This window comes from Falco biarmicus, chromosome 5 (assembly GCF_023638135.1).
Source record: "Falco biarmicus isolate bFalBia1 chromosome 5, bFalBia1.pri, whole genome shotgun sequence".
In the NCBI taxonomy this organism is placed as follows: Eukaryota; Metazoa; Chordata; class Aves; order Falconiformes; family Falconidae; genus Falco; species Falco biarmicus.
In genome coordinates this window covers 21681647-21709519 of record NC_079292.1, presented here as the reverse complement: position 1 = coordinate 21709519, position 27873 = coordinate 21681647, and the positions used below count along the sequence as shown (strand labels likewise).

The 27873-nt window shown below is 50.4% G+C and overlaps 2 protein-coding genes across 6 annotated transcripts in view; both read left to right on the top strand.

The window, feature by feature from the left end:
• Positions 1 to 28: 28 nt before the first annotated feature.
• On the top strand, positions 29 to 10228 carry ZC3HC1 (zinc finger C3HC-type containing 1). 2 transcript variants are annotated; one of them, XM_056340838.1, is made up of 10 exons: positions 31 to 460; positions 1670 to 1781; positions 1962 to 2112; positions 4199 to 4282; positions 4838 to 4965; positions 6440 to 6597; positions 7453 to 7678; positions 8168 to 8374; positions 8583 to 8792; positions 9747 to 10228. In XM_056340838.1, exons 1-10 carry the CDS (start codon positions 339 to 341, stop codon positions 9813 to 9815), a joined length of 1467 nt encoding a protein of 488 aa, XP_056196813.1. In that variant the 5' UTR covers positions 31 to 338; the 3' UTR covers positions 9816 to 10228. The 2 variants fall into 2 exon arrangements, with proteins under 2 accessions (XP_056196815.1, XP_056196813.1); XM_056340840.1 differs by lacking the exon at positions 8168 to 8374 and having other exon boundaries at positions 29 to 460.
• A 2491-nt stretch (positions 10229 to 12719) lies between these two features.
• Positions 12720 to 27873, top strand: part of UBE2H (ubiquitin conjugating enzyme E2 H) — a 53209-nt gene continuing 38055 nt past the window's right edge. Inside the window, exon 1 of one of the 4 annotated variants that reach the window (XM_056340846.1) lies at positions 12720 to 13069. In XM_056340846.1, coding sequence (XP_056196821.1) covers positions 13017 to 13069 — 53 coding nt within the window. In that variant the 5' untranslated portion in view covers positions 12720 to 13016. Of the gene's footprint in view, positions 13070 to 13720; positions 14167 to 27873 lie in introns of those variants that run through there. The other 3 variants (XM_056340843.1, XM_056340845.1, XM_056340844.1) reach the window with 3 other exon arrangements.

Sequence of the window (27873 nt, the reverse complement as noted above, 5' to 3'; positions counted from 1 at the left end):
TCTTGGCAGGTGGGGGAAGGCCGCGGCGAGAACGTTGCTGTCGTGAGGGCTGAACGATCGCTCGCTGCGGCTGCGCGCTGTCGTGGGCACAGGCTGGAGTAATAGAGCGCCGAAAGCAGGAGCTAGTGGGGCGTGCAGCGCCCGGGGCGTGGGGGCCCAGGGCGGGACGCGGGGCCCCTCGGTGGAGGCGGCAGCACACCGCTGACCCTCCGTGGAGCGAACAGGCCGTGCGGGAGCTGCGTGGGGCAATGGGCAGTCTCACGGCCGGGCCGGAACGGTCTTGCGCGGCCGCGTTTCCCGCTCCCCCGCCCCGGGCCGTGAGGGGGTGAGGGACCAAGATGGCGGCGCCCAGCGCCGGGGCGGCGGAGGGAGGCCGGGGGAGGCCGCCCGCCGTCACCCCCCAACAGATCCGCGACCTCATCGACGGTGGCATTGCCCCTGAGGGCGCCGGGCCCGACGGGTGAGGGGGAGCGGCGGGGTCTCGCTGGCACTGGGTCTGAGGGAGGCGGCCCGTCCATGTGGCACCGGTGGGGGGAGGAGGCTGGGGAGCCCCCGGTTATCGGGAGGTCTGGGAGACGCTGAGGGGGCATGGGAAACGGCAGGAGTCATTGCAGGGTGCTGGAGAGTTGGGAATTACTGTGGGGGAGGGGTACTGGGGAAAAAAGGGCGCTGAGGTGTGCAGGGAGAGACTGGGAAGCACGGGGCGGGGGGGCACTGGAAAGTGTGGGCGCTGGGAGGCCGTACTGGTGGGACTGGGAGGCACTGGGGTACTGGTGGGATTAAGGAATACTGGAGAGACAAAGGTGCACTGGGAAGCAGTACTGGTTGCATTGGAGTACTGGAGGGATGGTGAGGCACGGGTGGGGGGCGGACAGGCAGTAGTGGAAACGGAGACACTGGGACACAAGGCGGCAGTAGTGAGCACTGGGAGGCACTGGTGTGCACTGGAAGGGCAGGGGCAGGTAACTGGCCTGTAGAGTTCTGGTGTCCCCACAGCTTGGTTGAGCTGAGCTGGCCACATACTGAGCCTCTGACCCAAAAAGTGTGTGGTCACAGCCTGGGGCGGCACTGAGAGTTACAGGAGTTACTGGTGGGTGCTGAGGAGTCTGGAAGGCACTGGAGGCGCTAGGTGGCTGAACTTTGCGGGTATCTTGCTAAAGTCAAACGACTGTGGTTGTCCTCAGAGGCACAGTTCACCCTTGACACAACCATCCCCAAATTTTGGCCCATGGAGGGGTGTTGGGGAGAGGCCAAAGGGTAGCACCTGCCATGTACCCAGCGTTCCAACTGCAGGGGCCTGCGTTCCAGCCATGAATGCCAATGCCAGGAGCTTGGGAGTGTCCCCAATTTCAGAAACATGCTGCAATTGTTAATTTGCCTTCACCAAGCTCAGAAAACAAGTTCCTGTCTCCTTGTCAAGTCAAATCTCAACCTGCCACTGCTGTCAATCATCATGAAATGTTTAATGTGCACCTTTTCTAATTGCATTATATCTTTTTAATTGTTTTATAAGTAATTAAAAGTTGGCTTTAGGAGATCTGCAGAAAGGTTTCTTATAAGGGTAAGCCTGAAGTACGAGAGGTTATAAAGTGATCTGTGCATTTTTTATTAATGAAATCTTTCCAGGAAAGTGCAAATGCTTTGCTTGCTGATTTGCTGTTCATTTTAGGAAGGACACATCTGACTGGTTGGAATCGGCTAATGGATCTTCTCAAATGGATGCTCTGTCCTTGGAGTCTGCCAGCAAGGAAGCCTATTTCAGCAGAGTAGAAACATTCACCATATCCTTTCTGATGCTGAGCTTTCAGCCATTCCCCACCCTGCTTTTCTATCACCCTCCCTGTGGCTTCCCCACAGGCTGTATCTTCTTGGAAGCTTTTCTTCTTTGGCCATATAAACCCTGTCCAAAGCTTTGTCTGCTCAACCTGAAATTCGTTGGTTTTTATCCTTAATGTGAGCACCCGCTGAAGTGGGCGGGCAAACCCCATGAGCTGTCTCCCCTGGTTTGTGCCAAGTATGGCTGGACCAACGTGGAGTGTGACATGCTGAAGTGCTCCAGCTGCCAGGCCTTCCTCTGCATGAGCCTGCAGCTCACGTTTGACTTCAACAAGTGTATGTATGCTAGTGTCCAGTGGGTACAAGGCGTGGGCTCTAGGGTTTGGGGGTGTATGTGCTTCATCATGTATGTAAATTACTTGCATAGCCTTGTCCTGAGAGGTGCTGGGTGTTTGATGTTTCTGAAAATAAAGTGCAAATTGGGAAAATACTCTTTAGTTTGTGAGAACATGGTAAGCCTTCTTGCTTCTCTTGTCAGAGATGGGTTAGAATAGAATAGTTCCAGTTGGAAGGGATCTGTGATGATAATCTAGTCCAACTGCCTGACCACGTCAGGGCTGACCAAACATTACATCATATTAAGGGTATTGTCCAAATGGCTCTTAAACACTGCCAGGCATGGAGCCTCAACCACCTCTCTAGGAAACTGTTGCAATGTGTAACCACCCCTTTGGTAAAGATACACTTCCTAATACCAAGTCTGAACTTCCCCTGATGCAGCTTTGAGCCATTCCCACGTGTCCTATCACAGGATCCTGGGGAGAAGAGCTCAGCACCTCCCTTTCCACTTCCCTTCCTCAGGAAGCTGCAGAGAGTAACCTGGTCGCCCCTCAGCTTCCTTGTCTCCAAACAAGACAAGCCCAAGGCCCTTAGCTGCTCCTAGCTGGACATGCTACCCAGCCCTTTCGTCAGCTGTGTTGCCCTCCCCTGGATGTGTTCCAGTACCTTAACATCCTTTTAAAATTTTGTTGCCCAGCTGCTTGGTCTGCTGCCCTGATTTCCATTCAATTTTTCTGTGGGCTGTTGGTGACTGCTGGTCACCAAGCCAGTCCAGGTGATCACATTGTGTAATTTAATAAGTAAACTCCTCCCCTGCCTTCTTTAAACTACTTGGACTACAGTAAAATTCCCCCTCCTGTTGTGCTTGCTCAGCTCCCTGCCCACGCCCACCACCTTTCCTTTTCTTGCCTGCAGAGCATCAGCCACTCCTGATGCTGTGAGGTGCAGGCACGGAGCAGTAACAGCTCTTGTCTCTCCCACGTTGGGCAACACAGGCTGTGAATGTGGCAGGATTGTCACCCTCCATGGTTTGCTTGGCCCCACGGCATGAGTGTTGCTTGAGAGCCACAGGATAGTGATGGTCTGTGCTTTATCACCTGCCCAGAACTTCATTTTCCTTTATCTGCATCTGCCCTCTGTAGAAAGGCATTTATTACCCCACCACAAATAAGTGTCATCTCCACTTCTGAATTTTCTTGACTGCAAGTCTCTGCTCTTGTCCAGAACGTAGCAGAGAGCACAGCCCTGCTGTCTGACAAATGCCGCATGGGTCATGTATAATAGGAAGCTGTATGAGCATTTTGTTTTGGGTCACTCTGAATATTGACGTCTGCTGTTTGCTCAGACTATCTTTTTTAAATAAACCTTGGCCTAATTATTCTGTTGGTAAATGCACTAGTTTAGGAAAATCTAAAATAATCAGAGGTTGGAAGAGGGGCTTGAAAAATAAGTTGGAAAATAAATTCTTTGGTTTTGAAAGGTGTGAATAAGTTAAATTAAGTATCAAATCTTTTTTTTGAGGAAACTTGATTTCCATTTCCAGACATGGCTGTGATTTGGTTCCTACAGCCAGGGTGGAAGGGTCAGGTGAGTTAGGGACTGGAAGTAGCCCAGGAGGTAAAACTGGCAAAAGCGGGCAGTCCCTGTGCCAGTGGTTGGTTTGATCTGTGTTTCCACCGCACTGCTGTGCAGTGCGGCAGGCTCCCCTGCTCTGCGGTCAGTGTGCCTGGGAACAGGAGGGGATTTTGGCTGCAGGGTGGTGGAATGGCTCTGGTGGTGCTCGCTGTTGCAGAGATAACCCCTTGAGCCAGCCTGCCTTCGCTGCTACAGGAACCGCTGCTATGTGGCTGCCTAGAGGGAGGCTGAAGGTGTGGCAGCTCCTTTTGGTGGGGAGGCAGATGAGTCTGAGGTGAGAGCTTCAGGCTCTGCAGCCTCAGGTGGCATCTGTCACTTAAGCCATGCTGAACGGGAGGAACAGGGAAGCCCTTGTAGCCTGGTGCCTTTCTGTCATGGTTGGGGAAAAACAAACCAGTCCCTGAGGAGGTGGCTCTGCAGGGGAGTAGAAGTGAGCTTTGCCTTGCAGATAAGGAGCGCTGCATGGAGCTGAAGAAAGCCTTGTGTGCTGCTCATGAGAAGTTCTGCTTCTGGCCAGACAGCCCCTGCCCAGGTTGGTATCTCAGAGCCCAGCTAGTGCACGTGTCTGGCATTATTCCCTTTTTTCTCCCCTTCTGTCTGCTCTTGTCTCCTGTTGTAGGAATTGGGGTTTCTCTTCAAGTTCTCAAAGCAGGCAGCGTCACCACAGTCCCCTTTTTCGCTGTGGGGACAACAAAGCACACAGTGGCAAAGTGATGCCTCTGAGCAGCATCAGCAAATAAACAGCTGAGCCATGACTAGAGTCCCAGGCTGGGCTGTACCCAGCCTTTCTTCACCTTTACATGCCTCTAGGACAGTTAAAAATGCTTTTTGGGTTGTAACTGGGAGGTTGACAGGAGGCTGGATGACATGGGGTGCTCAAAGGCGATAGATCTTGTCTTCAGAGCTGCGCTTCACGGGGATTGGTGGTTGCAAAGGAAAAAGGCTGTGCTCAGCTTTTCTTTTTAAAGCAGAGAGACTGCTATGGGGAGACTTTGGCTGGACTCATCTCCTCTCTTGCACAGCGGGATAAAGAAGGGGTGGGGAGGCTGGTGGCACAGCTGAACCCTCCTGCGTTTCCTTTCACCAGATCGCTTTGCCATGTTGCTGGTGGATGAGCCCAGAGCCCTCCTCCAGGACTTCCTGGATCGCTTTCAGAGCCTGTGTCAGCTGGAGCTGCAGCTGCCCTCTCTCAGACCAGAAGATTTGAAAAACATGGTGAGTTCTTGTCTGTCCCCAAGATCAGGTGTGTTCAGGTCCCCAGTGATGATGCCAGGCATGCCTGTGCTGTGTAAACCCTGATTGAACCAGTTGTGAGATTCAAATCAGAGATTTCAGCTTGCGTGTGTGAGTGGTCTGTCATCACCTTGGCTTTGCTCTTGGATGTTCCTTGCATTGTGGTTTCTCCTGCTGTTTCTGGAAACACATAAAAGGGAGTTTGAAAAGCCTCATCTGCTGTGCAAGCCCTTGGCCAATGCAAGCAGAGCTGGCTCATGTCACCATGATGTCACTGGTGGGAATTGGGCTGAAGTGTCCGTTTCCCACTGTGTGCCTTGCCCGGCATGTGTGGTGCTTTCTGGTGCTGGGCAGAATTTATTTCAGGTCCCACAGACTCCTTCAGGAGCTCTCCCTGGCAGCTCCCGCTCCATTACCTCCAAGCAGTCCATGAGATGTGGCAACCCGTGGATCACTCCTTTAGCTGGGAGCTTACAAGACTGGAGACAGTCACTGTGTTAGGTGGGATGAGGTGTTTGGCGTGCCAGAGGCTGCCCCAGAGCAGAGGCCCATGAAGGTGAGGGAGCCCAGGGAGTGCGGGGGAGGCCTCTCGTGTGAGGCAGTCATGCAAAGAGCCTCAGCAGGCAGGAGGAAAGAGCAGGACCTACAGCATAAGAGGCTGGAGCGTAGCTGCAGCCAGGAGCAAGTGTGGGATTGCCTCCTTGTAGGGACCTGGCCAGGTCCTGCTCTACTTCAGCCAAGTCTGGCTTGTTGGGCACTCGGACACTTGCTCGGTGCGTAACAGATGGCTCTCAGCAGTGAGAAGCCATGTGGGAAGTGGGCAATTCTTCATCCATTCAGCAGAAATCACAGAGGTGTCTTATGGTTGCCATCGTGGGCTGGCTGAGCTATGAAACCCATCAGAGCCCCATGAGAAGAGAAACCGTAAAACCAATGGATGTATTGCATCTCCACATATAACTCCCTGGCTGTTCACTAGCAGCAAGGTCTGGAGCCTGACTGACACCCTTCGGGGACACTCATTCTCACTGTGTCTCAGCAGCAGCCCCAGAAGTGCTCACAGTTTGCCTAAGCACAGGCAAACACAGCCCCTGTTACCTCCCTGGGATTGGAGAGACACTTCAGGGGGGGCTGTTCAGGCTCGTGCTTGCTGCAAGCAGCGAATCTGCGACCTGCTCTGCTGTCCCCACACGTGCCTAGGGGATCAAACAGTGCTTGAACAAAGTCCATGCAACAAGAAGAGTCAGGTGGGCACAAGGCAGGAGAAAGCTATACTCTGTGGCTTTTGCCTGTTAACCAGAGTAGAAGTGCTGAGGGTGGTAACTCATGTACCCAGCCCTTTCAGGGAGTGAAAAGGGGATTTTTCTCCATGTAGGATGTGGTTTGTGGGTAGAAGCAGTGTATTTTATCGGACTGCCTCTGACTGCCAGCTCTGTCACCTTTCTCTGTCCTGCAGTCCCTAACAGAGGAGAAAATCGGTCTGCTCCTCCAGCTGATCGGGGAGGAATTAGAGCACAAAATGGAGGGAGAGAAACCACCGATGAAGTTTGCCACAGAAATCCTGCAAGTGCATGTTCCTGCCTGCATCCTGGCTCTGTGTGGCTGGACTTGCAGGTGGGTAGTGCTGTAGGACTGTTACTGAAGTGTCTGCCACACTTCGTGGTTGCTGGTGAAACCTGTCAGAGGCTGGAGGAACGTTGATTATCTCTCCTGTGAAATGTTCAGTGTCCCCTATTTCACCATTTTGTTATTATCTTTAGCCATTAAAATTGACAGACTTCCAGAAACTCCAGTGCAAATCTCCTTAATCTAAAATAGATGTCTCCCTGAGATGGCAAACAGTGTGAAACAACTGATCTGTCAGTTGCCCTGCTTGTTGCTGATTTAGATGTTGAAGTCAATCCCTGAGATGTCATCCTTAGTAACACTTTCATTGCTCGTCAGGCCTGCAGGAAGGGAGGGAAGGTTCATGACCTGAAGGCTCACAGCTTCCCAAAGTGTGTGCTGCGAGCAGAACAGCCATGCTATTTATGCCTGAGGCAGCTCTGAAGGTGAAGTGATCTTTTATGGTGCAGGCTGGAAAAGGGCTTACGGTGGGGAGGAGCAGAGCTGCTGCTGTGGCTGGGCAGTTCACAGGCTGAAGATGGGGACGTTCAGCTGATATGTCATAACTGAGCATGCTTCTGCTTCATGGCAAGCTAAAATGTAACTGAGCCAGTTTAAATCAATGCTGTAGATGAGTTTTAATGGAATTGTTTTACTACTTAGCATGTGGGGCTACAAAACCAGGTAGGGCTGTGCCTCAGCCCAGGGGTACCGATGTCTTGAAATGTGCTGGCTCGGGTACTTGCAACTGAGACTGTTTCTGTGCTCTGCCAAATACCTGCATCTGTTCTGACAGCTGCGGTTCCAGGGAAGGGCCCAGGTTTGTCACTGACCTTCTCTCATGACTTGGCTCTGTCCCCACAGTGCTGCGTCTGGCTCTGTGCACCTCTCAGTGATCACCTGCTCCCGCTGTATGAGGAAGGTGGGACTGTGGGGCTTTCACCAGCTGGAGTCTGTGGGGCCGGAGCTGGACTCCTGCAGCCCGAGCGGCACACCACCGGCACCTACTGAGCGCTTCCCACTCGTGCCCATGTCTCCACGCAGGATGCTCACACGGAGCCAAGACACGCTCCCTCCTGGCTCTGAGCAGGTATGGCCCAGCTCAGCCAGCCCCTGAGCTTGGGGTGTCTGGGTGATACAGGGGCACACAGGAGTCAAGACTGATGTAGTTTGGGTGTACACTGCCTTTTTAGGCTGAAAGAGGCTCATTTTGGTGCTGTGTCTCCAGCTGTAGGCAATGTCAGCAGAAGTAGGTTGCTGCTGCATTTGCCCTTGCCCTTTGCAGCTCTCTGTCCTTCCCTCTCTGAACCCTGCTGTAGGAAGACACAGAAAGGACCTTTCCCACCAGCATCCTGGGGCCTGTCTTAACTTGAGATGCTCTGAGTCAGGGGCATGTCCAGCTAGACATATCTGAGATGTTTCTGGTGTGAAGGGAAGGTGGCACTGCTCCTGCCAGAATGGCTGAGAAGGCTTTGATCTCTCTTTGAGCTGGGCAGGGTCCCCCCGTCCCCTTCAGGCAGAGGACATGCTGGTGACCAGAGGAGCTCTTACTAATTCCTTATTCTTTCCCCACTGGCAGCACGAGAAGAGTCCGTCCCCAGCAATGTCTCGCCCACGGGGTTGGGACTCTCCCATCCCCATGGACCGGGGTGAGTTGGAGGTGACCAGCCCCACTCTGAGGAGCCGCCCCATCACCCGCAGCATGGGGCAGGGGGACAACGTGGAGGTGCCATCCAGCCCTCTCCGCAGGGCCAAGCGGGCACGGCTCTGCTCTTCCAGCAGCTCAGTGAGTGACCTGAGTGCAGGTGCAGGGAGAGCCTGGGTGGGGAGGAGAGGGGCATGGGCAGGGTGTTCCTGATCCAGGGACCAGCGTTGTCCCCACAGCCAGCTCAGGGCTGGTGTTTAGACGCAGAGAGTGTTTCATTGTGTCACTGAAGTATGTTTTAAATCATGCTGTTGCTGTCCTCTTCACTGTCACCTCCTCCCTTATGCAGGACACTTCTTTGAGGAGCTTCTTTGACCCCAGCTCTCAGCATCGTGACTGGTGTCCCTGGGTCAACACAGTGGAGGGAGGGGAAGCCCTGGAGGATACCGTGACTCAAACAGAGAAGGAGCCTGTGAAGCCAGAACCGGGCTGGCAAGTGGTACTGAACACACTCCTTGCCACCAGAAAGTGTGACAGAGTGCCTGAGACGGAGCCTGTGGTGAGTCTTGCGGGATCCCCAGCCCCAAACTCAAGTGCTCAAAACACTGCTTGCCCCAGCCTTGCTCAGAAATTGGGTTATATGTGTTTTGTTTGGGCTGAGTGCAAAGCCCAGCTGGGTGGCAAGGACCAAACCTATGTCTGCAGCGTCTCCGCTTCCCCTCCAGCTGTGCTGACAGCCTCTCAGCCAGGTCTCGTCCGTTACAGTGATGTGTTGTGCACAGATCTGCTCAAGGGCTACTATAAATAACAGCCTTTCCTGAGCAGCTTGGTGCTGCCCAAGATCCAGTTTCATATCATGTCCCGATAGAGTACTCCTGATGCTCTCTGCAGATGTCTTGATTGCTGGCTCCTGCAGCCACCAGTCCCAGGCTGTTGGACCGGTGGGTTTGCTGAGCCAGGGGAGCAGCACTGAGGCCACAGCACCCCTCCCTGAGTGGCTGTGGAGCAGACGGTACCTGCTGCCGCCTCCCTGGATCCCCCAGGCCCCATTATCCACTTGGATTCCTCCTGCCAGCTCCCTCTGGCTTTGCTTGGGGCTGAGCTGCAGGGACCAGCGGAGCAGTCCTGCTTCAGCGTTTGTCTTGGAGACTTTGTGTGGGTTATGTCCCTAACAGACTGGTCCCTTCTGGCTGTGCCACGTGCTGGGAAAGCACCAGCTGGTCCTGTGGGACTGGACACAAGTCACAGGTGTGAGACCAGGCTGGAGCAGGGGATGGTTGGAGTGCTGTCCTGCTTCTTGAAGTCACCTTACTTTTTCTCCCCTCCAGCTCTGGTAAAAAGGGCTAATGAAGAAGAGGAGCAAATTGAGGTCCTGGCAGCCAGTTGGGATATTTCAAATAGGGTTTTTTTCTGCAGTTTCTTCTCATGTGCTTTGTAGGCAGGCTGGTGGCGGTTGCAGATCCTGTTGCGGTGCCTTAACCTCTGGTTATTGCTTTGCTCCCATCTCTCACAGAGCCTCTCGGTGAAGTCCTGCAAGGTGTTCCGCATTTTCCGGCAGTGGGAGAGCATGAATTCTGCCTGAACAGGCCACTGCCTCTGGGAACTGCTGCCTGGCTGGCAGCAACAGGGCATTGTGTTGGTCTGGCAGAGGTCTGCTTTGCAGTTGCTCCTATGGCAGCTCCATGCCCTGGGGAGGGGATGCCGAGGAGGCTCCACACCAAATGCAGCCCCTAGCTGCCGCTGGGCCCCACTTCTCCCTGACTGCCTTCCTTGAAGCCCCCTGCCTTCACAAATTGCTGCTGTAGCCCTTGGCCTCAAGGGGTTTGACAGCCCCATCTGGAGCTGGGATGTGCTGTGCTGGGATGTGCGAGGCAAACAAGGAGATGTGGTCACCTGGCAGGGGTGACTGTCTTGTCCAGCTATGACGTGCCACCAGCAGTGCAGGGAAGTGTCACCAGGTGGGAATAAATATTTCACTTTTGTGTTTTTTTGTTACTGCTGGTGCGACGCTTCTTCCTGGGACAGGACGAGCTCTGGACCTAGCATGTGGCTCCTGTATCCCTTGGGATGCTCATCTTTGTGGGAGTAGTGTCCAGCTGTGCCTCTCTCCTGTTTCTCACTCTTTGCTGTCTCCCCTGCCTGATGTGGGGTCTTTGCCATTGCCTCAGACCCTGTACATGTAGAGATGCCCCTGGCCTTGTACCCCTGTGCCTGCCTGTGTCTGCTTTGGCACTCAGCTTCCTGAAGCAGATTCAGCCAGGGGCTGAAAAGCTTTTTGGGGTGATAAATCACCCATGCTGGAGTGCCAGGGAGACTGGGATGCTGGCAAAATGCAGGAAGAGGTGGGTTAGGGCTTCCCATGGCTCAGAGTCACAAGGCCGGGTGCTGGGGAGGGACTGGTCTCTGTGGAAGGGGGAGAAGTTATCAGGAAGGGAGACCCTGGTCTGTTGTCTCCATCCTCGAGGATGCTGGGGAAGGGGCTTTGGGGAGGACTGAGACTCCACAGACAACCCAGGCACAGTTGGATCCCTTTACTCCAGGTCTGCCGCCCCCACATGGATGTGGGTGAGGGCACAGGGACATGTCAGTCTTTTTTTTTTTTTTTTTTTCTTTCTGGAGCAAAGGAAACCACTTTGGAGAAACTAGCACTTGCCTTGGTTGCTCCAGTTCTGGGGTTCCTACTGTGTTTCATCTTGCCCCATCCTCTTCGAGGCATTCTGTGGCCACCCAGTGCTTGGAAAGGCAGCAGCTACCTTGGTCAGGGCTGATCCCTGCTTTCCCTGCACCCCAAAACTTCCATGTACACCTTCCCACTCCAGTGCTTTTTCCAGGAGACACCCTTTACTTACCAGATTCTTGGGTGGGTGCTGGCAGGAAGCCCCCTGGGAAGCAGCAGGGTTTGAGTTTAAGGTCTTAATTGTGTGGCCCTAACAAGGAGCTGCTTCACCCCATGGCCATGCTGGGAGATATGGAGATATGCGTGTCACCCCCCCGCGCACCCTTGATACCCCCAGCCCCAGAGGGCTGAGGAGAGGCTGGGCATTGGCTGGGCTCTGCAGTGGGGCATGGAGAAGCCCCTTCCCCAGCTGCCTGGACCCACAGATCCTGTTGTCCCCAGCAGCTGCCCCCCCAGCCCCACTCGTCCCCCATAGCTCCCCCCACAGCTTGCTATGGATGGGTCTCTGTAGCTCCCCTGCTCCCCATGGCTTCCCTATTTCCAGTGGTGTCCTGCAGCTCCCCATGGTTCCCCCCTGATCACGGCTTCCAACATCCCTCTCACACACACGCACTCGCTCCACTTCGCACATGCCTGCCGTGATCAGGGAACTGCCCCACAAGCCATCGGGTTTCCATGCACTGGAAAGGATGATATCCCCATGCTGGGGTGGGCAAAGCCAGCCCCTGCCCCTGTTTTTAGACCCAGGACGGCTCAGAGGGCCCCCAAATCCCCTGTGCACCCACATACAAGAGTTTGGGTGCTGGAAGAGTGGTCTTAAGGCATTCCAAAAGGGACAGCATGCTGTTGTAGTCGCTGTTACTGTGAAATTATCCCCATTGCAAAACTAGGATGTAACACAGGTGAAATACAAGAATTTAAAGAAATTAAGAGGAAAATCGTGATTTTCCCCCTCCTGTTCTCTCAGTTGCTTGGAACCAGCTGGGGAAACGGGGGACCCTCTATCCCAGCTTCTCCAGCTGTTCTGCTCAAATATAACGCTGTTCCCCTTTGCCTCCCCCAAAATTTCCCCCAGCCTAGCTCACCCCGGAGGTGCGTTACTTCCTGCCCCAGCCAGACTTGGGGCTAGAGGGGTGTGTTGGGCTGTTAAATGGAAGAAATCACCCCCCCACACACACTTGTGGGGTGAAGGTCCCCCTTTTCTCAAACTTCTCAGAGTTCTTCAGCTGTGTTTCCTCCCCATGTGGGGAGGAAGCGTTGGGGCAAATTTTTTGGGGTGATGCTAGGTTCAGGAATGCAGGATGTCCGCCCTGGGTGGGGAGGTTCCACGTCAGAGCCCCGCCAGCTTGAAAGAAACCCATTAGTGCCATCATCACGCGCCCCATCGTCACCTCTGGAGCGCTGGCGGGTGCCTTCCCTGCCCCGGCCGGTTGGGTAAATTGAGGCACTGGGAAATGCTTTGCCAGTGTCGCACGGCAAAGCCGGCACGGTGACTCGTGCTGTGAGGCCTGGCCATCTGCCACGTGCCTGCTTTGTAATCCAGGGGAGAGGTTTGGATTTAATGGTGGCTTTCGCCAGGTGACTCTGGCCACCCCACACGGGGAGGGAGCCCTCTTCGCTGGGGCTCCACCGGGGTCTCGAACCCGCGGCCCCATCAACATTTTTTTTTTTTCCCCCCTTCTTTTCGTACCCGCTCCACTGTACTACAGCTCCCGGCATGCCGCGGGGTGGGCGGGGCCACCGCGGCGTTGCCAGCGCACCAATGGCGACGGTGCGGGGCGGTGAGGTCACTGCGGGTGACGTCAGGGGTCCAGAGAGAGGCTCCGGCAGAGGCGACCGGAGCGGGGCTCGCGGCTGAGGGAGCGCGAGGCGGCGCGGGGGGGCCCAGGCGGCGGCACCGGCGGCAGCACAGGAGGGCGGCGGCGACACCGGCGGCAGCAGCAGCAGCGGCGGCACCGGCGGCGGCGGGGGGTCCCAGCGGCTCGGAGCCCGACGCGCCCCCCCCCCCCCCCCCCCCCCCCCCGCTCCCCTCGGTGCCGGGCGTCCCCGGTCCACGGCGGCGGCGCTGACAGCCCGCCCGGAGCACCGGGGGCGGCCGCGGCCACCATGTCCTCCCCCAGCCCGGGCAAGAGGCGGATGGACACCGACGTGGTCAAGCTGTATCCTTCCCGCACTGCCCCCTCCCCTCCGCCCCAACCCTTCCCACCATCCGCCGGCAGTCCTGGGGGGCGAGCCCACCTCCCGGGCCGGGCCTGCATCGGGGGGGAGGGCGGGGGGTACCGGGCACCCCTGTCCGGTGTCGCTCCCCACACCCCCCGGGCGCGGCAGCGCCCCTTTCTGAGGCCAGGCCTAGGCCTCTTCTCAGAGCTGAGGGTTGGCCCTATGGCCGTGCCTTCCCCCCCCGCACCCCCCCCCCCCAGTTCCCCGGTGTGAGGGCCCCCCCCCCTTACCGAGGAGGGAGGCCTACTCCTTGCCTCCACTCTTCCTTTATTCCAGGGAGGCTTATCCCCCTCTGTGGTTTGACAGCCACTGGCCGGGGTGCCCTCGGGGTGTCCCTGCAGGTGCCTCCCTCCCTGGTGAAGGCCCCCCCAGCCTGGGTGCCCTGCACCCCTCTTGGCCTGTGGCCCAGCCGCTGGGGGAGGGTGAGGAAGGGGAGAGCAGCTCTGGCAGCCACAACCCAAAGAAAGGCTTTTGTGGTGTTTAATATTATTTACTCCCCGATTTCAGCCTGCGGTTCACGAACCTTCTGGTGCCGGCTTAGGGATTTAATTTTTTTTGGGTGGGGGGGGGCATGGGGACTGGCTCGCGGCAGACCTGTGGCTGGGTGATGGCAGGGTGGCCAAAGGGCTCCAAGGCTGGGGCCTGCAGCCTGTCTCACAAGAGGTCCTGTTTATGTAACGCTCCAGGTTAGGTTAGGCTTTATTATTTCTATTCCCCCCCCCCCCCCCCCCCCCCCGATATATGTTTATATTCTTTCTCCTTATTTTTATTCTTGGCCCTTCACAGGGTGGTGAATCCTTTTTCTCTCTGTCTGGAGTGTGGGTGGCATTGAAAAATATCATTGGGAATTTGGTTTTAGGATTGTTTTATTAATAGTTTTTGTTTACAAGGTGGTGGTGTGTGCCGAGAGGGGGTAGAAATGGCAAGAGTGGCTGAAATGTTTTCCAGCTCTGTTGACTGAACGTGCCTGACCTCCCTCAGTAGGACTTGGGGTCTGGTGGCTCTAACTTCGTGATGTCAAGGGGTCGAGATACAGGTCTGATTTGGTTTCCAGAGAGAGATAAACAAACTTACTTGGATTTTGTGTTGGTTTGTTTTTTTTTTTTTTTTTGGGGGGGGGGGGGAGGGCACCGCTCTTGTTTGTGGCGTGAGGGTGGCTTATAGAAGGAAACTTCTGTTTGACATTCAGCCTGCGCATTTCTCTCTATAAAGCTGCTCTTCATATATTTTTCGCCTTGTTTTTAAGCAAATAGGAAATGACTACTGATCATGCTTGAATCGGAGCTATTTTTATCCAGGGGTTTAAAGTTACACACATGTCATACTCTGCCGAACGCCAATTGCAATCGATGCTTAATCGCACCGGGAGGAGGGTCAGGAATTCCAGCTGTTTAGTGTTTGTATGTGGGGAAATAAAATCTTTCTGGGGGATAGTCTGGAAAGCACTCTGGGCCAGAGAGGGCCTGAGGCCCAACCTGATCCACCGCTGCTTTCCTTTCCCTTTCCCCTCCCCCTGTTCCCCCCTCCCCCTGTCCCCCCCCTTTTTGTTCGGTTCATAGCCAGCATCTCCAGTGATCGCAGCATTTTAGGAGACAAAGAGCAGGTTTATCTGAAGTGGCTTCGCTGGCTCTGTATTTCTAGCGGTGGCTAGGCTGTGTGGTGGTAGGTAGAAAGCCCTGAATATCTGGCATTCCTCCCAATCCTGGGTAGTTTCCGCTCTGCTCTCTTTCTGCCCCCTGACAAAAGAAACCCAAGGCTTTTCCAAAAGCAAAGCTCTTGTTGTTGTCGGTGCAGCCTTCCTGGTGATTTGAGGGGTGAGGGTTAGAGCAGTCAGTCTCCTGCGGACAACAAACTTAGGAAGTTGGATGTGTCAGATGACTCTCCTCACCACTCCTCCCTCCCCAGCCTTTTTTTTGTTTGTCTGCCTGACTTGCCTGCCTGCCCGGGGTGAGCGCAGCTCAGTAGGCCCAGGCTCCCGAGACGCTTCCCTGGGGAATCTTCCTCTCTGGAAGCTGAACTGAAATAGGGGTCTGGTTTCAGATGCAAGAGCGAGGAGGGTCTTGGTGGTGACCAGAGGGGAGGGGGCTTGTCTGAAGGAATGTACTTGAAGGCTGCTCCTCCCCACCGCTCGAGGGTTTTGTTGTTGTGTAGGGTTCCCGTTCCTGTTCCCCCCCCCCCCCCCCCTTTTGCTGCCGTTTTCATTACAGTTTCCCTTTTCACCCCCTTTTCATGTCACCGATGGAGAATAATGGTGTGGATTTATGGCCTGCCAAGGGCTACCTTTTTGGGTAGGGAGAGGGTGATGGCCAGAGTGAATAACACTGCTGCCTTCTCCTGCTCTGACAGGTTTAGGAGCTGAGTGGGGTCTTTTTATTATTCCTATTTTCAATCCTAACACGTCCGTGTCCTTTTGTGGATGCTTCTTTGTGATCAGGGAAGGGGAGAGGTTGCTCAGTTCTCTGGGGCTGGAGGGAGGGCAGAGCTCTATGTGTGCGTGTTAATGTGTTGAACTGATGTTTAATAATCGCCTGGACGATTATGTGCTGAAACTCTGAGTCACTCATTGTTTCTCCCCTGATCGTGTTTGTGACGTTGTGAAATGCTGGGGAAGGGCCTGCGGTGGGGAGCCACGCTGTCTTCCTCCCTGCTTGGTGGGGGCTGCTGCCCCCCACTACGCTCACTGAAGTCTCCTGAATGACCTGTGTCCCCACAGAGTGGGGGGGTATTGCCCACACCCCACCTGCGAGCATGGCTTTGCAGGAATGCTCTGGGCTCCCCAGAACACCTCAGGACCCGCTTGCCAGTGGCCTGGAAGCGCAGGGGTATCCCACGGCCCTGCTGGGAAGTGCTGGAGCTCAAGGCTAGGCCTCCCCAGGTAGCCGCCAGCCCAGACACCCCCACCCCAGGGACTGCGGGGTCCCAAAGCGGGGGATCCCATCCCTGGTTCCCACCAGCTTTGGGGCGAGCTGCCGCCCGGGAGCCCATGTTTGCAGGCGAGAGGCCTCGGGCAGAGCTCCCAACTCTGCGGATTGGCTGCTCTGTTACTACCCGGAAACCGGGGCCGGGGCGGAGCGAGCCCGCAGCTGATGGGGTGCCCCAGCCAGCGTGTTTACACCCATGGGGAGACGCACCCGGGCACCCCCAGCCCCCCAGCACCGCAGGGCTGTTTGTCGCTGGCTGCGGCAGCTCCATGCTGGGGTTTTATTGTGCTGCGCCGGGGAGCAATGCGCTCGCTCCAGGGCGAGCTGTTTGCAGCCTCCCCTTGGACAGGAGTTTACTTTGTGCTGATTTATTTTCCTCCTTTTGTGGATAGATGCCCCCTTGCAGTGTTGTAGTCCCCGAGCTCTATTTTTAAGCATCGGAGCTGGAAAAGGGAAGTGTCACCCTGTTTTGTGCATGAAAGGAATTACAGATAGTGCCCAGCTTCATTTGAATCTCCCTGACTGACCAGTTTCCAGAGCTGATCATTTGTAAAGTGCGTCGGAGCTACCAGGGAGTGTAACACATGGAGCATCGCACTCCCTTCTAATTTTAGGCTTGTCCTGAGTCAAGGAGAATAAAGGTACAAAGCTCCTTAGTTTACCTGTTGGGTATTTTGTAATCACAAAACTCCCTGTGTTTGCTCCACTGAGATCGGCTGAGGCAAAGGGTAGGACACAGTTTACATTTGGGATAAATTCCTTTTTATGTTCATTATAGGCTTACACTGCACTTATCATCCTACTTGAACACCTTCCAAGAGTTGCGTTGAGCAATAGGATGGTCACGTGGCTTTGTTCTCTTTGGCCCGTCCCCAGGGGAAGAGCATGTGCGCTGGAATGTCTTGTTTTGGTAGGGTTTGGTGGTGTTTTGTTGTGTTTTGTTGTTTGGTTTTTTTAAAGGATAGACATTTCTGGAAACTTTTACAAGTCAGAATGTAAATTTTAAAATGTCACGCTACACTTCTTTCTGCTCTACTTCTGGGGCTCTGTCTTAATGAGGTCTCCAGGGATGAGGGTAATCACATGGTGGTACTTCAAAACGCACAAAGACGTGGCAACGGTTCTGTTTCAGAACTGGGAGAATCCCCCCCCTTCCCCCAAAGCAGTTAGAAATGCTGGCACAGGTTGTGGCTTATAAATAAAATCCAGTTAAACGCGGCTGAGGACATATAGTGGTACCTGCCGTTACGAGAGCTTTAAATCCATGGATTGTTCTGCCAAAACCAAACCAACTAGAGAAAAAAAAAAATCATCTTTGTTGCCTAAATGACAACTTTCAAGGGTATCATCTTGCTCCTTTTAGAGCTGAATACAGTGTCTTTGCTGGCGGCTGGTTTTTTTTCCCCCGAAAGGACGGGCTCTTGGCTGGAACTGTAAGTTCACTCTTCCATTGTTACCTTGTCAGTTTGATCGCGGAGGCTATTGAAGCTCAGCTTGTCGAACAGACCTGAAAGCACAGTGCACCTGCTTAATCATATAATTGCGATGGTCATTGAGATGAAACTGTAGAATATGAATTCAGTTAAGATGGCTTGGAGCAGAGTGCCTTTTCTAGCTTGATATCCTGGCCCTATTTAAAATAAGAAAAATAAAGCCTTTGTATTGCTCTGCGTTGGGTAATTCTAACTATTTCTCCATCTCATTCCCCAGACTTGGAGCAGCAATTTTGGTATTCTGAATAGTATGGCAGTTGTCTTTAGGATTATGCTTATGGTACCCAGTTCTTAAGACTGAACTGGCATTAGATTACTAAATGCTGATTAAACAAATCATGGAGGCTGTTTCTTTGTAGTAGCAGTTTAAAAAAAAAAAGTCCACACAGGATTTCAGTAAAACAAGTGGCTTGCCTTGTAAAATGGTGTCCCTGCTTGCCTTTCGGCTGCTGTGTCTAGAAGGGCGTGCTTGGTATTTCTTCTGTCTTTTCTAGTGAAGCCATACTGTGGTCTAGGCAGGCTTGGATTTGTAGTAGGTGATTGTTTTTAAGTGTCATCACGACTATCTTAGAATCCCAGCAAGCTTTTGGAAACGCGTCTCGCTGAGTGCACTCCCACATGTTCAACATTTCTTAGCAGCAGCAGCAGCCCATAATGTTAGCTTTGAGCACAGCTGTGAATCTTGCAAACCCAGTTAAGGTCCTAATATGTAGGGTTAAGCAGAAGATGCCCCCTGATGAGGCTCTGCATTGTTTCATTTTCCAGGAGAATTTACTTTTCATGTAAGTACAGCTTGTGTTTTGTCCTGGTTCTGGTTATCACTGTGCACTGGCATTAAAGTGAAGTTCTTTTTGAAAAACCATAAAAAACCAATCTGATGAAAAGCTTGTAAACAAAGCCTTGAGGTTGCTGGACACTTGCTTTGTTGATACCGGAGTGGCAAGCAGGAGGAGCTGCCCCTATGTTGTGCTGTTGCTTTCTTCTTGAGCTCATGGAAAGCAGAGGTGTGCTCTTTCAGTGTTTTCTTACTTTATTTTTAGAAGATCAACTAATTGCTCCTTCAAATACGTGCTTAACTGCTGTCTTACCTTGTGCCTGCCTATTATACCTGGAGTAGGTTGAGCAGGCTGTTAATCTGGAAGCCAAGGGAGTAAATCCTGCAGGGTGCAGGCTGCCGCCTTTGGAGCATTGGGTGTGTGTGGAGCTCGCACCTCACCACTGGATCTCTCTGGTAGAAGGTGGTGGCAGCTTGCTCCTTGGAGGCTCCAGGTTTGCTGCCTCCTTGTGAATACCAGCTGTGAGGGGGAAATGCCTGAGGACACCGGGGTCTGCCCAGGGGCAGAAGTGGTGGTTGGCAATCCGTTGCTCCTGCTAGAGCGGGCTTCCACTTCTCCAGCAGGTTCCTGTCCCTGGAGCTGTGCCCTTCCCTGCTGGAAGTGAAAGCAAAGGAGTGCTGAAATTAAGAGTCCTGAAAGCCTTTTTTTTTTTTTTTCTTTTCTTTTTTTTTTCTTCAAACAAGGTAAGGCAGCATTGGGCTGTTAGGAAGGGAAGGGTGCATCTGAAACCATCCCAGCATAGAGAGATTGCTGGTTGCGGTATAACTTAATGTTCTCGGCACCTGTTGATGCTTGGTGCCCTTCTTAAACCATGATTTAATTGGAGTCATAACCAGGATAAACACATAACAGGTTGTTGTTAAGGCAGAAAAGTGCCTACAGTTAAAGTGACAGGCTCCTGTATGGAGTGGATTCCCAGCCAAATAGCTATCCGGTTTACTGTCTGCTTAAATTAGGGGTGATGTGATGCTGAGGGAGAGGTGTCTGAATTTTCTGCTTTGCTTTCCTGCTGTTCTGGACGTTATTCTGGCAGCAAAAATGAGAGATTGCTGAATAACATTTTTTTTTTAATATTGAATGTGAATTATATATGTGGGTGTGCATATAGGAGTTCAGCATTTCATTGTGTGTCTTATTGTGTGCATTCAGCTTCCCTCCTTTCACTCCCTCCATTTCCCTGTGGATTTTGTCCATGTATTTCTGGAATAATGAACATAGAGCATTGCTCTTTGTTTTTCTTCACCAAAATAGAGCTCGCGTGACTGAAGAATCATACGACCTTGCCATTTCTGGTTTCTACTAGGTCATGCAGCCTGTGTGCCAGTGCCTGTCGATTCTAGCACGGAGTTTGCAGATGAACTGCCCTCGCCATTAGAAAACGCCCCTTGTGATGGATCTTATACCACATCTCAGGGAAATGGTTTGAGTTAGTTTTATTGCTGGCAGAACCATGCAGTTCTCTCTTTCTCTCTTTTTTTAAAAAATTGTTAGCCCCCTTCCCCAACTAATTATTTTATTCCTTTTTTCTACCTTCTTTGGATGTTCAGAAATGTTTGTTCCTTGATGCTGGAACACTTGAATACTGGTCAGCTGTTGCAGAGAAGTACTAGCACTCACCTACTCATGACTAAGGCAACCTCTTCTTTGCCTTTGCCAGGCTTTTCCCTCCTGTCCCCACTCAATCTCTTTGGCCTTATGACTGCTCACCTCTTTAATGCTCTTTCCTCATCTTTGGTCTCCATCTTCTTCCAGTTCCTCAGCCTCTCTGATAATTGTCTGATATTGAGGGTGGATTTAGTCTCATGGAAAAAGGTGATTTAAGTGATTTTACTGCCTCTTGGGCTTGTGTAGCCGTTAATGATTCTCTGCAAACTGGGGCTAGTACTGCATTCAGGACTAAGATACTTTTTTATTATTTTTGGTTGGTGTTGCGGCTTCCAAGAGCTGTCCTTTAGTCTTAAATCATTTGACTTATTCCCTGGAGCAAAGTTATTCAGCCTTCCAAGAGAAGTCAGATCACTCACAGGCCATTTTCTTGGCATTGGGTGCTTCAAATTGGGTAGAGGGGTGGATCTGCATGTATTGTTTTTAAACTGAGGTGGTGGTGGTCTGTCAACTCTAATCCCATTTAAACTGTGAATTACTGAACATGCCTGTAATATTCTGCCTGATACACATAAAGGAAAGCACAGGAGGTGATGTAGACTTCCAGATATTAGTGACTCAGTATGAAGAAGGGGTAGCTATTTTTGATCATTTTCAGAGGGTCAAATGCTGCTTTCCAGAAATGATTGCATTTCACTTGTGCGTGCTTTCCTTGGACTAAATGCTAGAAGAAAGAAGCATAGAGTATTTTCTTTGAGATTGTACAAATAGAGTGTCTGGGTGGATTATTCTGAAATGTCTTGCACTATCTAGCTGTAGCTGGCTTTAATTTTTTTTTTTTTTGTGATACTCCCTTAAAAATTAATGTTTTAAATTTGTGTTAATGTTTTGTTAGGAAAAGTCTGCATTTATGACAGTTGCTGCCCTTCAGGGGAGCTTAACCCTGGAAGCATTTGTCACCCCCTGTGAAAGGTTGAGTTTAAAAGCTGACAGTTGATTGTTAGATAAATTTTGCATTATTTCCAAATTCCAGTGGGCTTTTCACCTGGCCTTGAGCGCGCTCTCCTGCGAAAGCAGTGGTGGAGGATTTAGCATGTAAATTATAGATGTGCAAATCATTGCTGCTTTCCTGACTGCCTGGGTACTCTCCGTGTAACAGCTGATTGTTTCTAGTCAGTAGTCTGTGGACCTTTTATAATGACTTTGTTGGGACAGACTAAATGTGAATGGAGGTGAATAAGAGGGGATGAGGTAGTGGTATGCATAATGAATGAATGGTATTGAGAGAATGAATAGTGTCCAGTCTGCCTGCTCCCAGCCCCTGAGTAAGGTAAGACATCGAAAGGTAAGCTTAAGCATGTTTGCACTGGAGAGAGAGACTCTGGCAGGCAATAAAGTCTTAAGTTTTTGACTAAAACCACGCAGGGTTTAGGATAGGATCTGGTAATATGCAGTTACCAAGCATACCCCTTGAAAAAGTTAAAACTTGGTGTGTGGTACTAGAGCAGGCCTGTGTGTCCCTGATTAACCTCTGGCATGGCAGGTTAATAGATGCCAAGTTGAAAAGATTGATAAATTACCAACTTAAGCACTTTGGCATTTCTTCGTGGCCTGTGTCGCTTTGTTTTGTCTTGACGGTGGCAGGACCAGGCATGCTTTGGAGCTGTGGAGGCACGAATGTCCGATGAGACGCCTGTTATTTTGCAGCAGAAAAGCTGGATGAGAGCATAAAGCCAGGTTGTCTGCTGAGGTCTGACCAGAGGTTGAAAATCATTTTTCTCTTAAAAAGTGTTTCTAAGTTGTAATGGTAAACAGTATTTTAAAACTGTTCTATGAAGCTATTCAATCACCAGTGTGGACGTGGTTGAAGAGTTAAGACTCATCTTGCTTTTAGGGGCAAATGAAGCTGCTCCTTTAAGCCATGCTCAGTCAAGTCTGAAAGATTTAAAGCCAGATTTTTAAATATTTTTATTTTTTCCCAAAGAACCAGATTTGGCTTTTAAACCCATTTGGGGTGGGGGGCTGTTGGCTTTTTAAAACACAGTATCAGCCACGGGAGGTCTGCACTGGAAGGAACCTGGTGCTTTTGAAACCTGGAGGAACAGAACATGGCATGGAGTTGGTGATAGATGAAGTCCAAAACTTGCTTTTGTGTCCTCGCTGTTCCCTATCTGTTTTGTTTGGGGAAAGTCCTCCACCACCACCCCCAGCCCCTGTTTTCTTCTTCTTTGTTTTTAGGAGTGGGGAGAGGTTTCTCCCTGGTGATACATTCAATGAAAGCTGCTTCGTTAGGGGAAGCTGGTGGAAGCTAATGCTCTGTTAAACTCTCATTTCTGCTGAAGGCAAATGAAACCAGTTATGTTTTTCTTCTGTCTAATACCATTAATTCAAACTCACTGACCTTCTCTCTCAAATCTTCAAAGCCAACACAGCTGAATATGAATGCATGCGGAGTGCTGGTTTCCTGTAGCAGCAAAGCAAGTTTTAAACCTTGCAATACTGGACTGCTTTCATACTGACCTCATGTTTCGCATGAGATGTGTCCATATCGATGGTACTTGGGGGCAGTCCTCCACAGCGGTGCATTGCAATACTATTGAAAGTATCTACTTTGTGCTTGGCTGTGGTGGTTGCAGTTCACTTGGACAAGAACGACATGTGGACTGATTTCCGCAAAAAATTTGGTGATGGCCTTGCTTTGTAATCCTTTAATTTTTATGACAGGGTTGTAAAGTAAACAAGGATGAAATAAAGAAACAATCCTTCTAGGAGTGAAGCACTTACCCTGGAAATGTCAAATCTAACTGTGATGTGACTCAGCATGGTTATACTAACTTACTCCTTGGTGCTACTGAAGGCACCTCCTTTTTTTTTTTTTTTTCTTTCTTTTAAGGCTTTCAACCTGTCACTGTGTCAGTTGTGAAATGAGGGGAGCATTGAAAATAAGGATGCTAAATGATCAGTGTTTTGTTTAACAGGCCTGGCATCGCAGGTAACTTAATACTCCTGGCCTAGAGGAGGAATCCATACACGGTTATTGGGGTAAGCTTAGATCCCAAGAGGAGAATGTGGCTTTGAGAGACTGGGGGGCGGGGGAACGAGGACGCTTGGTTGAAAAGTTGAGATGTCAGAAATCAGATCCTTGTAACTCAGTACTGGAGTCTGCGTTCCTTGAAAGGGAAGGTATGCGAGGAGGTGTTAACTCACCCTTCTCGTGGCTGATAGGAGTGACTGCACGCTGCAAGTGAGCTTACGGCTAGTGCTGCTTCATATTTTTTTAAAACTTGTGGCCATGATAATGAACTCTTATCCAAGGTCTTGGATTTAAACAGATTCTGGCATGCTTGCGACTGCTGAGAAAGTTATGTTAGTCATAATCCAGATCTTGGGGGTTTTTATTACTTCTTGGTTTCTGCCATGTTTTCTTTTGTTTGATGTTGGCAGTGTGACCAGAAGGTTGCTACGAACAGGTAAGTTTAAATACTTGCCTTGTTTGGATCAAGGAGTAGATTTTGCCAGTAAATAGCCATGCTCTGCTAACTTTGCAGAATGCAAAAGCAGTGCATTTTACACATGGAGAAGAGCCACAGCATTAGCAACTGGGGTGGGAGAGGGGATGTCAAAACACTAGTTGTGGTTAAGTCAAGACCAAAGAAATATACCTCCACAGTTTCAGCAAGTCGCTTAAACTGTGAACCCTGTTTTAGTTATTGGTCAGTGCTTGAATTTACCCAGCATAATACCGAGACTTGTATCTTGCCAAATGAAACAATAAATATTAATAGAATTTGAAATTATTAGTAATAACGTACTCATAATGTTAAGCCCTTGCATCCGTGAGGAGGCACTATTTTGCATTTAAAAGCATGTCATGATTGTGCATATGCTTTGAAAGAAGTAGAAAAATTTGCTGACCCACTGAAATGAACTTGATGTTCGCTCCTGCAAAGCTTATTGACCACTGGACAAGTAAACTATATGCTCATCCTCTGTTGTTAAACTCAGTTTTAAGATTTAGAGTATAGATTGTTTAGGAGAGGGGTGTGTTTGATTCTCGGCATGCATTAAAGTTAGAGGATGAGATTCTTGCATTAGGATTTGGAGCAATCAAAGGCCAATGTGGGAGCTCCTCTCCCTGAGCTGCTTTGCATCAGTTCCTGTGGACATGTGTTGATTTGTGCAGATCCTCAGGTGCCGTCCCTTGCCTCACCTTTACAGTGACTTCTGCTTGCTGAAAAATTGTCTCTTTGTGCTGACCTGCTGTATCTTTTTTTTAAATGTCAGTTCTCTGGAAAAAGAAAAAAAATCTTCCATCACTTCAGTGCAATGCATCAGAAAAAGTTCAGGGTTAAGCAAAGATTTGCCTGTTCAGTCATAGCAAGAAATGTGCTTTGTGGGGTTATTGTCTGCGTAGGGATTCTAGGGAAAGAGATTTGAGGCTGTCATGCAAAGTTGCCTTGAGAGAGTCCAGGTGCTGCTGGCACCTCTTCTCAATGTGCACGTGGCTTTGGGGCCTTACAAACTGTTTTCCTCCATTAGTTTTTCTCTGGAGTTGGTTGCGTAAATGGGGGTCATGTATGAGAACAGCTTGTGTTAAAACTGACTGGTTTGAGCCTGAACCAGCATCTCTGTCTTGTTAGAGCCAAAAGTTTTAGTCCTCTGGCTGATGAATATTGCATTTGATGTAGTTTCTTCTTTTTGAACTTCAGTTTGTCTGTTTGCCGAGGCTTCCTGCGCTCTGTGGCAGGAGCGCAATAGGATTCTTCAGGGTCAGGAGTTGCATTAGTGTTGTTTTGTGTTTGGTGGGTTTTGGTTTTTGTTGTTAATTCAGCTCAGTAGCAAGTGAGTCCTTAAATTGTCCTCTGTGCCTCTTGGTGGCTTCCAAAGTCACAGGTATCTTTGCTGCTACCTGAAGTTCAGTGTAATTAGGACACTTCAGGATATTCTGTGTGCAGCTGCCTCTTGCCAGTTTTCTTCAGTTTTGGAAGGCACAAGAAGCAAGTCTTAAGATAGGTGAACTTCATAATCCTCTAGGTTTTATATACTTCTGCAAATAAGTCTGCATTATCAGTGATACTAGTTTTCTCTTGCTAGTTTTCCTTAATACAAAAAAAAAACGTGTTCAAGAGCATGTAAAATACCTGGAGGGAGAATGTTCCCCTAATTCTTGCAAGATACAGGATGGATCAGAAGCTGAAGCTGCTTGTGTCAATCAACCATTGTATAGAGGTGTGAACTGATAACTACTTTTCATCATTCCCTTCTCATGAAGTCACCCAAAAGGCATCAGGACTTTGTAGCGTCAGGTTCTTGTCTTAGGAACTGAATGGAGCTGACCAGGCTACCACATGTGTCACAGAAACCCACATCAACTGTTTTTTAGGTCATTACCAGACTGGACTAAATTTAGCATATGAGCCAGAAGTGTGAGGCTTTGTATTCAACCTCCTGCCTAGTCCCTATTTCTGATATGTCTGTTTGGGCTGTGCCCTATTATCAGTCATACATCTGCTGAAGATGAGGGGTGAAATCCCTGGCTGCTTTTTTTTTTTTAATCACACAGATCAGGAACACCACTGAGGCTTGTTTGCAAAGTTCCTGAATAATACTGTATGAAGCAGAGACAGAGTTGTAGGCAAAGGCACAGGTAGTTTGCTGAATTAGTAATAGGACATGGAGCTTTCCCACCTCATGGATGATGGGCTTGAGTCCTGACTAGGGTTCACAGTGGCTCTAGGTGACCAAGAGAACTGTCTGGTTTTTGGTTGCCTGTGTATCAGTTGGCTGCCTCTGTAGCCCAAAAGCTGTGGATTGCTGAACTCTGGTTACTGCTGGAGATCTGCGCAGTTTTGGGGGTAGGAATAACTCATGCTCAGAGTGAAGGGGGAAGCACTTTTCTCACCAACCTTAAAAGACATCTCAAGTAGGGAACATTCCCACCCCCTTTCTTTTGAGCCCCGCACTTCTAAAATTGTCAAGTTGGTAGAGATGAGTAAAGGGGGGTGGAGGGGTGGGGAAATAAGTCACTCTGACAGTACAACGGAAAATTTCAAGGCTACTGAAAACAGTGCGCTGGTTCTGCAGTTCCAAGCTCTTAACTTCCTTGGTTGTTTCGGGATTCTGTTTATTTGCGGCAGCACACTGGTTAATTGGGGGTTTGCTGTGGATTAGTAATACTGTCATCTAAAATGGCTTAAAGTGTGTCAAGTCTGCTTAATTCTGATTTATTAAAGAAGGCTGTGATAAATGTGTGTCTTTGAAACCCTCGCTGAGTCTGCTGGAGGTCACCTGTAATTCAGAGCATCTGGTGGAGGTCAGCGCTAGGCTTTTTGTTCTGTAGTGGGGGAAGCTTTGGGGTTTTTTTTCAGCTCACCTCTGAAGGAGGAGATACTTCAAACTCAGTGACAAAATCCCACTTTTCAGGCAGCTGCACTCGCTAACGACTGAACTGTGTTAATTAGTTTTTAGTGCAGTTGTAGTAGTGTTCCTTTGTCCCTTCTATAATGGTAATCCAAACAGATGATGTCAAGGAATCTTCTGTTTCAGCTGAATTTAACTAATTAGAAGAAAGCACTGCTTTCACTCTCCAAAGCTCAATAACACAGTCTAAGAGCTGGGAATAGCAGTGGTCTAACAATAGGATTTATATTGATAGTATGGCTTGTGTTATGGTGATGTATGCAAAGCTCGATTACAAAGTTCAGTTTTAAATTCACTGGTGTTTTTTTTATTTTTGATCCACATAAAAAACTTCAGTTACTGTTACTCCTGCAGGAAACCTTGAGGCAAGTGTTCTTCCTGCAGCTATCAGAAATACGTGGACATAAATTGGGATGGCTAATTTGTAAAATTCCCCTGGGCTCTGCCTTCAGATAACTGATGTGCCTCTCATTAGGGAGTTGAGAGGGAAGGGGGATAATTAAGCCTGAGCAGATGTGCTAGAACAAGCTCTTGGATCAGAAGCAAAAGGGCTGGGTGATGAGGAGCTCCTGACTCCAGCAGGTACAAACTTGCTCTTGTGTCCTGGTCCCCCTCTCCAAGCGGATTTGGTGCTTCTGCTGGGTAGGAAGCTTTGCTTTGAAGAGCTTTAAAATGGCCAGCTGTGAGAGCACCTTCCAAACCCTTCCAGGGAAATTTCCCAGTCTCCCTCCAGCTGTATGGCTCACAGGTTTTTTTCAGAGGAAACTGCCTGGCCACAGCAATGAGGACTGTGTGATCCTGTGTTTTAATAACACCCTCTGCTGTTCTGCTGGTCATGTTATTAAAAAAACCTGCCTTTTTCCCTTCCTCCAATTGTGGCAGTGTCACTTGTGCTAGAGCGGCTTTAATGAACCCCTGCTTTCCTGCAAGATGTTGAATTTGGAGACTTCATGTAGCTGGAGAACACCACGGTGCTTGAGAAGTAGCCTTGGACAACTTGCTTTTGCTTCTGGTGCAGCTGCTGAACAAAGCTCTAGTCTTCAAAGCCTGGAAACTGTTTTAAAAAGAAAAAAAAAAAAAAGGTATTTGACATGACTGAATGTAGTGTGGCGAGTGTCCCAGGGCGAAGGCACCCTCCATTCTGGGCGAAGGCACCCTCCATTCTGGGCGAAGGCACCCTCCATTCTGGGCATTGGTGCCACCCCGGCTCTGCCTTGCTGCGGTTTTGTTGATGGCTGGCGAGCTCAGGCCTGCTGGTGCATTCACATCTACAAACAAAGCCCCAAACACTTTGTTAGGCTCCGTCCTTGGCAGCCTTCTGCTGCGTCCCTAAAGCGTGCCTTTCCGTTGCACAAGGAAGCTCGTGTGGGGATCATTGTTAGTCTCCAGTATGGCTCTTTCATATCTTCCTCTTGAACACAATGTATCTTTATACCTTGGACTTCAGGAAAATCCTGTGCAGTTAATC